This window comes from Rhopilema esculentum, chromosome 12 (genome assembly GCF_057945365.1).
Source record: "Rhopilema esculentum isolate cy_ngs chromosome 12, ASM5794536v1, whole genome shotgun sequence".
Taxonomy (NCBI): Eukaryota; Metazoa; Cnidaria; class Scyphozoa; order Rhizostomeae; family Rhizostomatidae; genus Rhopilema; species Rhopilema esculentum.
Window position 1 is genome coordinate 8,655,207 of NC_142826.1, and position 13,924 is coordinate 8,669,130.

A 13,924-nucleotide genomic window follows, 5' to 3' on the forward strand; every position below is an offset into this window, starting at 1 on the left:
ATTAGATACATAAGCTTGGAGTTTTTTCTGACTTCTTTTAAGAGGTCTGAAAGGATTTAATTTGGGTGCGGTAAAAAGAGCTGTTTTAAGCAAAAACTCTTGAGCCTATGTTATGATGTATGTATTTTACTATATATGTATCAATAACATCCTACATTGAAGGAATTAAGATTAAAATTTTAACGGTGTGACATATAAATGAAACTAATGCAAGGAAGATGATGCAATTGTATTAAATGGAAACATCTAAATAGGGCCTAAGGTAACAAAGAACTAAAAACAAAAACATTGAAATGCATTTGGAGTTGTATCAGCAATAAATTAAATTAGTAAAGGAAATTCTAGCTTGATCAATGACTAGATGTAGTATAAAATACAATAAGCTAAGCCTGAATCAGCATTAATGTAAACTTGAGTCATTTGTAGCACGAATAAGGATGATTTATTGTGCAACTGGATGTCTGAAGTTTTTCCCAGCAAATTTAGCTGCAGAGCCAAGTTCTTCTTCAATTCTGTAAGGAAATAAATTTACAAAGAATTATGCAAAATTCTGTGAAGTATTTTTAAATTTCTTAATATTTCAGCTCTAAAATATGGTAACAATAAAATTCACTTGTCGGTTGATACAAATTTGTCAAAAACATTAGCATTGAAAAAATTTAAAAAGTGTCATCTTTGCCCCAAAGGCTAGGCCTAATATGCATGATCCAAACGTTGACATACATACAGTGGCGGACACTTGGTCAAATATTGGGGGGGCAAGCCTATTGTTTTAATAAGATGACGTCACATTTCCCATTGTTTTAGAACAAAAGACCATTGTGCTCTAAAGTATTGGGGGGGGCGGTCGCCCCCCCAAGTGTCCGCCACTGCATACATACATTGACAAGTAACATTACTTACACTTTGCCAGATGATGGCATCAAGTGTGAAAATAAGAGAAGCAACTTAGAACCATCTCATTTTATATATACATCAAAAGTTTGTACCTTATTGTGTGGACATTACAGGTCAAAATAAAAGATCAGACAAACCTTAATAGTTGATTGTATTTAGTCAATCTTTCAGATCTGCATGGTGCACCTGTTTTAATCTGAAAGCAACAAAAGATGCAAGAACATTGATATTTTCTCTATTGAAAAATCCTAATGACCACAAAAAGCTCTGTTTACTGTATAAATTCAACTTTGAAATAGGTCAATAGATTGTATCATTTGTTTAGATTAAATAATGGTTTGAAGAGTTCACTGAAATATATTTAGATCAGCAAAAAGAGATAATTTGAGAATGATAAGATGGGCAAAACCAACTCAACATAATCTTAAACTGGTAAATAATGCTCAGGTTTTGTCATGCTCTCAATTAAGCAACAAAACACTGGATGTTTTTTATCTAAGGGCAAAAGAAAGAACATGGGATAATGCAATACCTGTCCAGCACAGAGCCCAACTACCAAATCTGCAATGAAAGCATCTTCAGTTTCACCACTTCTGTGACTGACCATTACTCCCCAACCATTGCTTTGTGCCAATGTACATCTATGGGTAAAATCCACATACACAAAATAAGAACTGACAATTGAAAGCTGAGGTTCTTTCATTTTTAATGTATTTCTTTTCTTATCTTGTCAAAGTTGAGCATATCTGTGTGCATATTTGCATTTTTATGTGATTTGCAATGCAAAACACCTCTATGTTTTTTCCTCTTTGTTACCTCGACAGCTTAGTAGTATAAGGCTTCAATGCATGTTTGTCAATTTTGCATAAAAATCACAGAATCTTATTCATGATGAACCAAATAAAGATGATGAACCAAAATTAAATCATTTTCAGACTTTTCTGAACCTATCTTCACTGGTTGTGCAATCAATGAAGAATATTTTATGAAATTTGTAGCTGCCTAAATTGGTATTGCTTGTAGAATTTCATTCTTAATGACCCTTTAGTTCAAATTGAAGTTAGCAAGTCAAGAGCTATCAGTTGAGTTGAGATAATTCATCCCTATTTCACTTCTTATCACCTAAAAAATGTGTGGTGAGGGTAACAGCAAACATTTAGCATCAACCAATAACTTAAAAGGAACAACAGATTGGAAAGTCTTATTGGTGAATTCTTGTTATTGGTGAACTGTGAAACATTTCTCAGGAGAAAAGCAAGAGTACATAAATTTCAAATTTTTTGGTTGGCCAGGAGATTCTTTTAAATTAAAAGAAAAAAGGTTAGGGGGGGGGGGGGGATTTTGGCATGTATATTTTGTGATGTAATCCTATGGTTTTGAAACTGCCTTATGGTCATTCCCTACTGGCAAAACAAGCCTTTTCTGACAGTAAAAGAGGCAAGACCTAAACTTTTTGTTTCACCCTCACCCCTGAGCCTAGTGGCATGTGCTGCCCCTTATGATATTCCATAGCAAATATTTCAAGAAAACTCCAGTAAAAAGTTTTAAATTGGAAATCTGTGATTAATCAATCTTTGTTTTATTCAAAAATAATTTGCCAATGTAAATCCATGGATAACATTGCAGCCTTTTTTTATGTCTAGAATATGCCTAGGATATTTTCTTTGTTCTGGGCCTTTAAACAAGGCACATTTGTTCAATATGCTCAGCCTAAAATTAAGACTATTAAAAAACTATCAAAAGCTAATTCTTTCCATGATACAGTTGTTAGGAAAGGCTCAAATTGAAGGCTAAATGGTTTTTTCAAATACTTAAAATAATGTATGCATTATTGAAAATTGGATAAAAAAGATAGAACTACTTCAAGAACATTTAATAGTATGTCACAGGGTCTTAATAACCCAAAGTGAAGTGCTCTAGACTAGTCAATGTCCACCACAAGATAGATGCTTTATAACTTAAACAAAGAAAAAAGCTTGATCTTACGCTTTAATTGATTCTGTCACTGATCCAATTTGATTGACTTTCAACAAGAGACAATTGCAAGCTTTCTTTTCAACAGCAGTTTGGATTCTGCAAAACAAGACAAAGAACAAATCCAGACAAAGAGAACAAATAATAATCATTTAAACCTTCTAACAGAAATGTTTGTATATTGATGACAAAACAGAATCATTTTTCATACTGATATGGCTTAAAAAATAGTCTCATGGCCATGACAAACATGCTACAAGCCTTTGCCATCTTCATCATATCACATGCCCACTTGGCCTTCTGGAAATATCTCACAAAATTATGAAATCTATACTCTAGCCACAAACTGAAGCAAAATATGATGTATGTGATATATGTGTGGGTGCATATTCATCAGACAAATGAAGTAGCAGGTAAAACAACCAATAGAATTAACAAGCTTTATCCTGTCAATGCAATGTCACCTGCAACAGTTTGGAATATGAAAAATTCAATGAAAATGAAATAAAACAATGGAAAAAATAACCCAAGCCCAACTCAAATTTATTTATTGGGCAATACTACCTTGCCGGGTTTGTCACTGTCAAGTCATCCCTAAAAAGAGGAAGATGATTACCATGAAGACAAAAATTGAAAAACTGGGTAAATATAAATTTTAAAAACATTTTCTTGAAAACCAAATAAAAAAAAGGAAACTGGAGCTTTATATTGAATTTTTGATCTTATAGCTCAAAAGTAGAAAAAATTCAAAAGGAAGAAGATGAACAAATAAAAATAGCAATAATTCTAAAAACCAACATTAAAAATATTTGTACACACATATCAACACCTAGAGAGGAAAACCATTCTGTTTCCAAGCTTGCTGAATAATAAAAGTGCCCATGCAATAGAGTTAAAAAGTGATGATGCCATACAAATCTTTTTTAGGAAATTTCAATTTTTGATCACATACCCTGAAAGGGCATTGTGAAATACCTCTAAATATGCAAAATCAGTTAAAGGTGAACACTATGAATTGACTGAGATATGGTCAGATGAGCACAGCTTCTTGCCCTATCAAACTTCTGTAATTTGGTCTTTGTTCATAACTTTGTGAACATAGCCAAAACAAGAGTGATCCATTAGCAAACTTCAAATCTTTTATTGGCAATATCTCACCAAGTTTTTGACGCATTGACCTTATTTTACTTATTTTTGAGTATTAATTTAAGTTCTTTTATGTTATGTGGTCAAAGTTCAAAAGTTCTTAAAATAGTTTTTGTGAGGTCACACTTATATCACACTGTTTTATGAGATCACACTGTGGGGTCATCAGGGAGCAAGGATCTTTCTCCTATCAATGTATGAAGTTATTGGAATTTGACTAGATAATTTATAAAGATTATTCATAAAACACATATTAGTATTAGTAGAAGCCCCAGATCAACCCCTAAAGTTAAGATCCTCAGGTTTAAACAGACATCCAAATAGTTTTAATTGATTGATGCAACAAAGAATATAATTAAAAAAGGAATGCCACAAAACAACATAAAGATCAAGCTTTAAGTGAGTTAGAAGGGGCTTTATACTTAATTTATTTTGTAAACAATTCTACCCAAAAACCATTCTAATCTCATCATCAATTTTATTACCAACTGATTAGTTATCTCCATAAGCATGTCCTGATCTAATAACACCAGGGGACTAAACAATTCCTACTTCCTTTTCTCAAATTATGTGAAACTCAAACTACTTATCAAGAAATAAAAAGACCCAGACTGCTATCAGCTTCTAATTAAATTATTAGGACAGAAACTTAAGACCATTTGTTTCTTATCTTTGAAAAAATAGAGCAACTAAGGAATTAAAAATTATCAGCTAACCTCTGTTGGAGGAAATAAGACCTTATTTTTGAATCCATAGCTTGTAATTTTAAAATTTTTTAGAAAAATTTCAATTAGACTTTCAAGCCCTGGTACAACAAGATTACGAAAAATGATACTATAAAGCTGTCAGTCATCTAAATTACTCTCTGAAAAAACCTTTTGTTTAGAGACCCTGTTCAGTACAAAATGCTCTTTATAACAATGTTATGGATGCAACTTCAAGTTGATGATACACCTTGGTATACATATAGGGCTTCCATATAAAGTTATCTCATTCTAATGTCAAAAACATGCAACTATAAGTTTCTTGAGTAAAGTTTTTATTTGTCTCAACATGAAACACAAAATATATATTCTGATAAAAATTACTGAACACAAAATTTAATATTCATAAACATTTAATGTTTTTAAGAGAGTAAAGGGCAGCAGCTGTCTGTCTGCAAAATCAAAGAACCTGCTGGCTAGAAAAATTTTTGGTAAACAATAGTCAACAGAATTAGGGCGTTGGACAACAGAAAAATAGGGTGCAGCCATCAAAGTTTAGAAAGGCATATCTCAAGAAGGACTAGAGATAATGAGCTCATACTTTAGGAAAGTATTTTTGGAATAATGGAGAATGAATATACAAAGTTATAGTAAAATCGAGAAATGTGGGTTTCAAAATCAATATTTCTGTGTTAGATTGAGATGGAATGACCCGTATACAATTGAGTGCCTGCATGTTTGTCACATATTTTTATAAACTTTAGGCTGAAATTTGTTTCTTGACAATATTTGGCTTCCTTTTGCAACTGCTTTCAGTATGAATATTATTCTAAAGCAGACAATTTCCATATATCAGTGATGAGCATATTTGTAAACTTTAAGTAATGATAACAAAAACAATATAATTAACACTTTAAGATTGGTAATAAGTATATTATTATATGATTTGTAAGCAGTCACTATCTATATTATGAATTAATAATTGAATCAGGAAGTATGCTCTCTATCCTTTTTTTCCCATGGTTCTTATAAACTGTAGTTTATACCATTAGGGGGTAATAAAAATTGTTATCATTAAAAATATTACTTATTATTAGAACAGCTGCTGTTTTTATCCTATTTACTATTCATATTCACATATATTGAAAAAGCAATGATATATAATTTTAACACTTACCCAACAATCTGAATTTGGACTGCTGCAGTCAGGTCAGACCATGCCTCCCAATGATCTTGATCAAAAGGATCCTCAATTGAAACAACTGAAATTAAAAATTATATATGTATAAAAAGCTAATTGTAATATTTCATATAGAATTTTGTAGTTTACATAGCTTGAAGATATATACCTAAAATGCAAACAGGCTTTTTCAACACATTCCATTTCAACACTTTTCCAATCATTTTCTCCAAAATCCAATTCGAAATCTTGCTCAAAATCAGATTGCATTGTATTTTAAAAAATTACGTTAATTCGCTTATTTTACTTATTTATGTGAAAATAAATCTAATTTAACAAGGAAACATTCAATAAAGAAGAAACTTGTGTTTGTAACACCTGATTTAAATCATGATTACCTGGGTATCCTGCAATAAATTCTTTGTACAGGTTGGCAAGTTGCTGTGCACTGATCTTTGAGACAAACATTAAGTGCAATTAGAGAACTGAAGATGAATTGAAGTAGAAATTCATTTGTTGCAACTTGCTGGAGATTGATGGCCACCAATGGGGTTTGGTCATGCATATTTTTCTGATGACTTGAAAATTTGTTTGGACATCTCTAAAATGTTGTGAAGGTCATGTGACTTTGCTGTTATTAGGCCATTCAACCCTTCTGCATATTCTGTTGTTATATTCAGGCAAATCTTAAGAATCCTATGTTTTCAAGGTTATACTTTAAAAGTTGAAGCATTTTCTTAACTTTTTATTCCACTTTGGGGATACACAGGCCTAGATTACTTGGAGAAAGACTGCTCAAATCTGGAAAGCTTTCCATTGCAGAAACCAAATCCAACGCAACGCCGTAATTCGTTTCTCGAATTTGTCCCAATACTTTTTGAACATAAGTGTAGTAGTTATTGGAAATCAAATTCACTCTTTACTAAATTTTAAACTTCTACTTTGGAAGACAAGAGGAATTTCAATCCACATTTACATACAACTTTTGACCCATCATTATTCTTTGTCTTGAAGTCAAGATCATAATTCTTGTCTTTATGGAATTCTGTTGAGGCAATTTTTCAATTATTAGAAAAATGAAAAAAGGAAAACTATCAGGTCATTTGAAAAGACTGTTTGCAAAAATTCACCAAGAGAGAAAAGGAGGACATGTTGATATTCTAGTCTGAATTTCAAACATGTTTGACATGTAAAAGTTTCTATTTACATCAATTCAAGCAATACCAGTCTGAGTGTTTGCACTATTAGCCTTGAGGAAATGCATGTGACACAATTTAAGCTGAATATCTCTAGTCCATTGGTATGATATCCATTCCTTGCCCTAGGACTTGTGGATTAAATTGTAAATTGTGGATTACCTGAAGCTGCAACGTCCATTCCTATATCAACTTTACCAGTGTAACCAGCCTTCTCAATGCTGATCTTCAGAAGATCCAGACCTTAGCATAGAGGAAAAATGATATTCAAACCATCAAATGAAAGTATTGCATATTATTAACCTGGAAAACACGCAAGCCCATAAACATTCATTACCCGTTCATTTCTGAAACATTCACAATAAAATACAACAAATGGTCTTTTCCAACTTGATATCCAATAAGAAGGATCCAGATCCGTCTCTCTACATATCTTGTACATGATTTAAGTAATTCAATATGAACAGTTAACAATTTTGTTCAAACATTGCATAAAAAACATTGACCTTTGACAAAACTATTTGTGTTCTTTCCTATGAATTTATAAATAAGATGCTATGGCTTCCCAAAGGATAAGTTACACCAATAATGTTATTCACTGAAAAATAGCCATTGTCCACTTTAAGAGAAAACAGTTCCTCAGCATTTTATAAGGCAAATACAAATATGAAAAGTAATTGTATCTTTTGATTCAACACAGTATTAAAATTGATGATGTTTGAAAAAGAAAGGTAGTCTTCAAACCTTCCTTATTGTCCTGGATATTAGGAGCAAAGCCACCCTCATCTCCAACATTAGTAGCTAGAAAATAAATAATTCATAGTATTGAAAAGCTACATCAAAAGATTTAGGAAACAGTTTAAAACTGGAATAAAACTTCCCAAAAAGGATTGCATAGCCTGCTTTTAAATATCAGAATAAGGCATAATAGGCAAAATTATTACAACTGTTGGACCTTAAATAGTACCTTTTGAGATACTAAATAATACAGATAATATTAAATGGCTCAGAACTAATGCTACTTATATTAGTGTTACAAAACCTACTTTGTTGATAAAATCGTAACTACCAACATTGTAATTCCTTTGGCACCACTCAAGAATAATGCCTTATATTTGCATTTAAACCAATTTTAATGTCTAATTAGAAGGTTGCAAATATACATATCATAAATCAATCTAAATCTTAAGCATACAACTTATGAAATCCAACATATCGATGACATTAAAAGCTCTTTGCCAGAATGGGATAGGTTCAATACATTTTTGGTCCAGACTCTGTCACTGGCATGGAGGATATTTTATAGTTATTTAAGATCAAATAAATGACAAATGAAACACATGCTTTAAAATAATACCATCAATCCCATATTTCTCTTTGATAACACCCTTAAGTGTGTGGTAGATCTCACAGCCCATTCTCATAGCCTCTTTGAAATCCGATGCACCTGAGAACATAAAGCAAAAGTGCATGAGTAAAGTTGATAAAAAGGAAAAAACCTTCAGCTACATTTTGCCATGAATGAAACATAGTATCAAAAATTGAAAAGTTGTTGAATACCTGTAGGCAGAATCATAAATTCCTGCATTGCAAGCTTATTTCCAGCATGACTTCCACCATTGATAACATTGAATGCCTAGTAAAATGAGGATTTCACCATTATAATAAATGGAAAATCAAGAATATGGTGAAAAATTAAACAAAGATGTTAAAATGATAATCAATGAAGTTGTGTGTGTTTTAACGTCAAAACTGAACAAGATTTGGTACAATAAAAAAACAACTTTGTACAAGAAATGAATATTTAGTATGATGTTTCAAGCATAAATGTATTGGAATAATGATAGTGAATAATTCTTAAAATCATTAGTGTAATTTTGGATAACATTCATACTGTTTTCAACAGGGTTCTCCTGAGATTGCTATACTTAAAATATCTCAAGACACTTCTTTCTGAAAAAATAAACTATTTTGCGAACAAGCAAATAAGAAATTTATAATTCTCATTTGAATTTATATCACATATCATGCACAATATGAAAAATTGACTCTTGTTTGTCTTTCTCATATACACAACAATAAATTATGTCCTAGTCAGCGGTCTAACAAAGAAGTCACTTTAGACTAAGGACATAACACTTTCGCATTATCACAATTACAGAAACCATTTGTGAAATGAAGAACTTACTGGTACAGGTAATATTACGTCATTCTTTCCAGCAAGAGAAGCAATGTGCCTATACAAAGGTACACCCTAAAAGAAAATTTGAGAGCATACAGCTGTTTTATTTGTACTCTTTTATATATATAATCAGGAAACACAACATATTTCCCTATTTCCCTGGAAGGATATTTCATTAACTATAACAGGTATACACAATGAAGGCAATGGAGATATTTACCATGAATACTAGAAGCCTAGGTATAGCTTGACATTGAATTTTTGAAGGAAATAACAGCTCAGTAAATCATTCAGTGAATACACCAACAATGTCCCTAAATGTCTGTCTGAATAATGTCTAGTGTCTAGGTTGCCAAAAGAGGACTTATTGATAGCAGAATCCTTGAAACGAAAATACATATGGATGTGTGTTGAGCAGTGGTGGTTTTAAGAGGAATCCAGGGGGCATGCCCTCAGGCCCCACGCTTATGGTAGCCAAAAAGAGCCCCACACCTAAGAAAAACAATAGAAATTGTAAAGAACAAGGGCCCTGCAGATGTTTTTGGCCCTGGGCCCTGCAGTCCTTAAAACCACTGCTGATGTTAATTTCAGTTGTTTCTAGTTAATTTGACTAATTTCAATTGAGATCTTGTTTAACACAGATTTCATATTTAACACAGTTTAGTGAAGTACCTTGCTAGCTGCACCAGCTTTGCAGGCAGCAAGGGAAACTGCTAATATGGCATTAGCTCCAAGAGAACCTGTCCAAAAAAGATGACAAAGAATGAGCCATTAATACCATATTAAGGATTGGATCAAGCATAATGGGAAATTTTCACTGGAGAAGTTATCATGTCTTTCTTTGGAAACAATCAAGGGGTCAAATTGAGCAACTCAGAAACAAACAAAAGAACTCAATTGACCTTTGTTTGGTGTACCATCCAGTAGAAGCATGAAGTTATCAATCTCTTCTTGGTTGGTTACATCAATGCCCTGTTGAAATTTAACAATCCATTACAATTGAGCAGCAAGTTAAATGATTTAATCCAAAATACTTCATATGAAGGGTTAACAGACATTACTAGCTACTTCTATTAGATGCAAATTCAGTTTTGTTGTTGTTTATAAAACTGGAATGAACCAAAATAACCTGGAATGCCCTGACAGGAAATGCTTAACAAAAAACTGCATATAGCTGTCAAAATCAACTCTAACAAAATGATGACCAAATGATGAGAAAAAACTTATGAACAAATGATGAGAAAATAACTATTTTAGAACCAGCTTAATTCAATACACAATTTTTGAAAAATATACTTTAATATAAAAAACCAAACAATGAGTTGGTTGAAATTATATTGCATACCTAACTGAAGCAAAACAAACAATGCCCATTACAAAAAACATGCATCTAGATAAAAAGAAAATGATTACAAAAGGCAAACCTTGGAAATAAGTCCTGGTGCTATTTTTGAATTCACATTATCAACAGCTTTTGATACACCTTTGCCAAGAAACCTTTTTGGATCTTTGTCTCTCAGCTCAAGGGCTTCATAAATGCCAGTGCTAGCACCTGATGGGACTGCCGCTCTAAACACACCTAAGGGATGAAAATTCAGGGTAACAAATTACTTGAAGATAAAATATATACTTAATATTTGGGCAAATTTCATATAAATTAGGCAAATATTTGCTAAAACAACCTTTACATTTCAGTTTTCAAAAGGTTCGTGACAGAAGCACTAAGTGTTGATACATATTTTGTGTACTCAAAAAAGCAAACCTTTCTCTGTTGTCAAATCAACTTCTACTGTTGGATTGCCACGGCTATCCAATATCTCTCTTGCATGAATTTTTAATATTTTTGCCATGTTTGCAGTATAGCAGGATCTACAAACAAAAAAGCAAGTCACAACCTCTGAAACTAGATTGCAAGACAAACAATGAATGCATTTTCCCAGATGATGTGCACAATCTGAATTTGTTGAAGGAGCAGTATCTTGGTTTTGAAAACTAACCAAAGGGTGTTGGGTAGGGTTAATTGCAACAAACACTGATACTGACAATATCACTGTCAATACTGACAAAATCATAAAAGTGCTTGGGAACAAAGGCCCTTCTTTGCTGAATGTTGCTGACCACTGATTGGGTGTCTATACTATAGTATATTGTCCACAAAGTTTCTTGTTCACAAAACATGTGATATTGAAATGCCCTGACCACTGTGTAGCAGGCAGTTGTTTCAGCAATTTTCTGAAAAGTATCTAAGTAGGGCCATGTTTTTGCTTGGCAGCGAAAGATTTTTTGAGTGCCAGGCACAATCTTAAGTCCTACATGGGTAATAAGAGACCCCAATAAGCAATTTTTTTCTTCTGCCAGTATTAGCTTCAATCGAATTGTCTCGACAATCCAATGACAATGTAGAAAAACTCCATTAAATAATTAAGAGACAAAATTCTCAGGACGGCAAGGCCCATGCGCAGAAAATTGACAATAAACCTAACACTGTAGTTTCTCAGAGAAATGGAATATGCTAGTCAGTAGATTTTTTATTTCTGGGCATCAATGGCTTTAGGGTAAGCATAGCTCATTTCAAAATATCAAATCAAAATACTGAGATATGAGATGACTCCAGTGCCATTCTGTGGTAATCTATAGGGTGTGGCCTTTAAAAATTTCCTAGATCTCCTTCTTTAAACTCACAAAGCCGTGATATTTCATTGAGCAACCCTGAAAAGTTATGCCTCATATTTCACTCAATACACCAATCCAACTTACAATTTTGCTTTGAAATTTCTCCAAACTTCATTATACAACTACTTTTTAAGCTCAGATTTGGTTTTATCACCATCATTTTAGGCTGGATACAATTTTTCATCTTTTTGTGCTTGTATTTTAGATTTTACGGAGAAATGAAGTTTGAAAACTTTTAAGGGATTTGACCCAAAAATCGTTCATGGGGAAACTTTATCCCCCTAGTCACCAATCACGGTCAAGTCCCTTATAAAATTTCTATCTTTATGTTGCTATTTAATCAATATCGTGGGCAATACTACAATGCAAACTTCCAAGTAGACTAAAACCATTGCGCTCAAACAGAATCTGAGGTCAAAAATGTTGTACAAAAAAATTTGAAGATTTTTTCAAAATGAGGCCGTAAGTCAAATTGGTGTGGTGTGTGCATTTTCATGCTAGAGCTTTTCAAATCAGGAGGAGAGTATCACCTAGAGAAACTCAATCTGCCCATAATTGGTATGTGCAGCCCCATGTAACAGTTTATAATAGACCTATATATGATCTACTATAAGTTTTAGTACAATATATAGTGTTTTTGTAGAAACCGGATTCTTCATGTTCGCCCCCTATGTTTTTGTGTGCATTAGACAAGCTTCTGAAAAAATCTTGTGTGTGCAAATGCCACACTCTGCAGACAGACTGGTTGACCAGGCCTCTTTCATTCCATGACACCAGTTCTTCTTCGTAGCACCCAACAATGAGTTTTCTTGGTGTGAAGAAAGGGATAAAAGCTGAATACATTTTATTGGGAATCGTACCTGAATGCAGAAAATAATCGTAGAAACCGTGTATGTTCCAGAGAAGCTTAGGAGGCGGGCACAGGTTTCCGTCCGATAACCAGATGGTTTGCTCAAGGAAGGGACCTCGGAGAGGAACCTCGTTTCAAAAATGCACAGAAAACAAAAGAGGAAGAACGTGTCCAAAATAGGAAAAACAGGTGCATGCCACGTGAGCAGAGAGTAGACAAATCAGATACATCGACAATTTCCCAGGAAAAAGTTTTGGAAAAACTACAGGATTTTCGGATGCTTTTGGGAATTCCAGATAAACACTTTTCAGAATAATAGGAATGCTAATACAATTTGTAATTTCACGTTAATCACTCGTGGAAGACCTCAACTAACTTAAGTTTGCAATAGAAAACTCAACAAACGGTGAAAGTTAAAAGCAATGAGGAATACTAGCATTGCAATCATATTGCAAATTGCTACCATCGTCACAATTTGATTTAATGTAGATCAATTGAAGGCTCGTTACATTTTTGTCCAACGTAGCTTTCTCCCTAGCAGAAAAGTGAGAGGTGTAGTAAGTCAAGCCTTCTTGAGTATTATAAAAAAACTCCGTCATAACCGTTGCAAATGCATGATAAAAAACGAGCCAAACTAAGAAATTTGTAGTAGCCGTGACATGCGAATCACAAAATATTGTTCAAGAACAAAGTCAAGAAATAGTATGCACAATGACTAAATTTTATTCACATAAAAAGGTACCATAGAAAGTCAAAATTTTGCATGTTCATATAGAATGCAGTTTCATGTGTGAAGTGTAAGAATTAATAACACAGTAATGAAGTGTCTGTTTGGTGATGTTTGAATAAAAAAGTGATCGCTTCACAAATGATTGTTTTCTTTCTTGACCTTGGTTCTTAGTCAGCTTACTGCTGGGCTTGACACATGCACAGTCGTTAAAACTGCTGATGAAACTAACTTACTGATCTGATTGGTTAAGACCAAACTATTTGCATTTTGATTGGTACAAACAAGCTACATCCCTTGTCCCCTCATTAAGCAGGCTGATTGTTCAATAATATATACTTGACTTGTGTTAGCGCATAACCTTATGTAGTTATGTACAGTTAAATCCCGTTAAG

General features: G+C 33.1%; 1 protein-coding gene across 1 annotated transcript; it reads right to left on the bottom strand.

Moving 5' to 3' along the window:
* Window positions 1–288: 288 nt before the first annotated feature.
* On the bottom strand, window positions 289–12,961 carry LOC135681733 (alpha-enolase). Its single transcript, XM_065196332.1, has 18 exons — window positions 12,813–12,961; window positions 11,042–11,148; window positions 10,704–10,858; window positions 10,182–10,251; window positions 9,952–10,019; window positions 9,286–9,351; window positions 8,658–8,733; window positions 8,455–8,544; window positions 7,842–7,898; window positions 7,260–7,340; window positions 6,882–6,946; window positions 6,300–6,354; window positions 5,899–5,983; window positions 3,436–3,465; window positions 2,884–2,970; window positions 1,430–1,538; window positions 1,035–1,093; window positions 289–512 (listed from the first exon to the last, which is right to left on the bottom strand). The coding sequence occupies exons 2-18, from the start codon at window positions 11,127–11,129 to the stop codon at window positions 443–445; spliced, it is 1,311 nt and encodes a 436-aa protein (XP_065052404.1). The 5' UTR covers window positions 11,130–11,148; window positions 12,813–12,961; the 3' UTR covers window positions 289–442.
* Window positions 12,962–13,924: the final 963 nt, after the last annotated feature.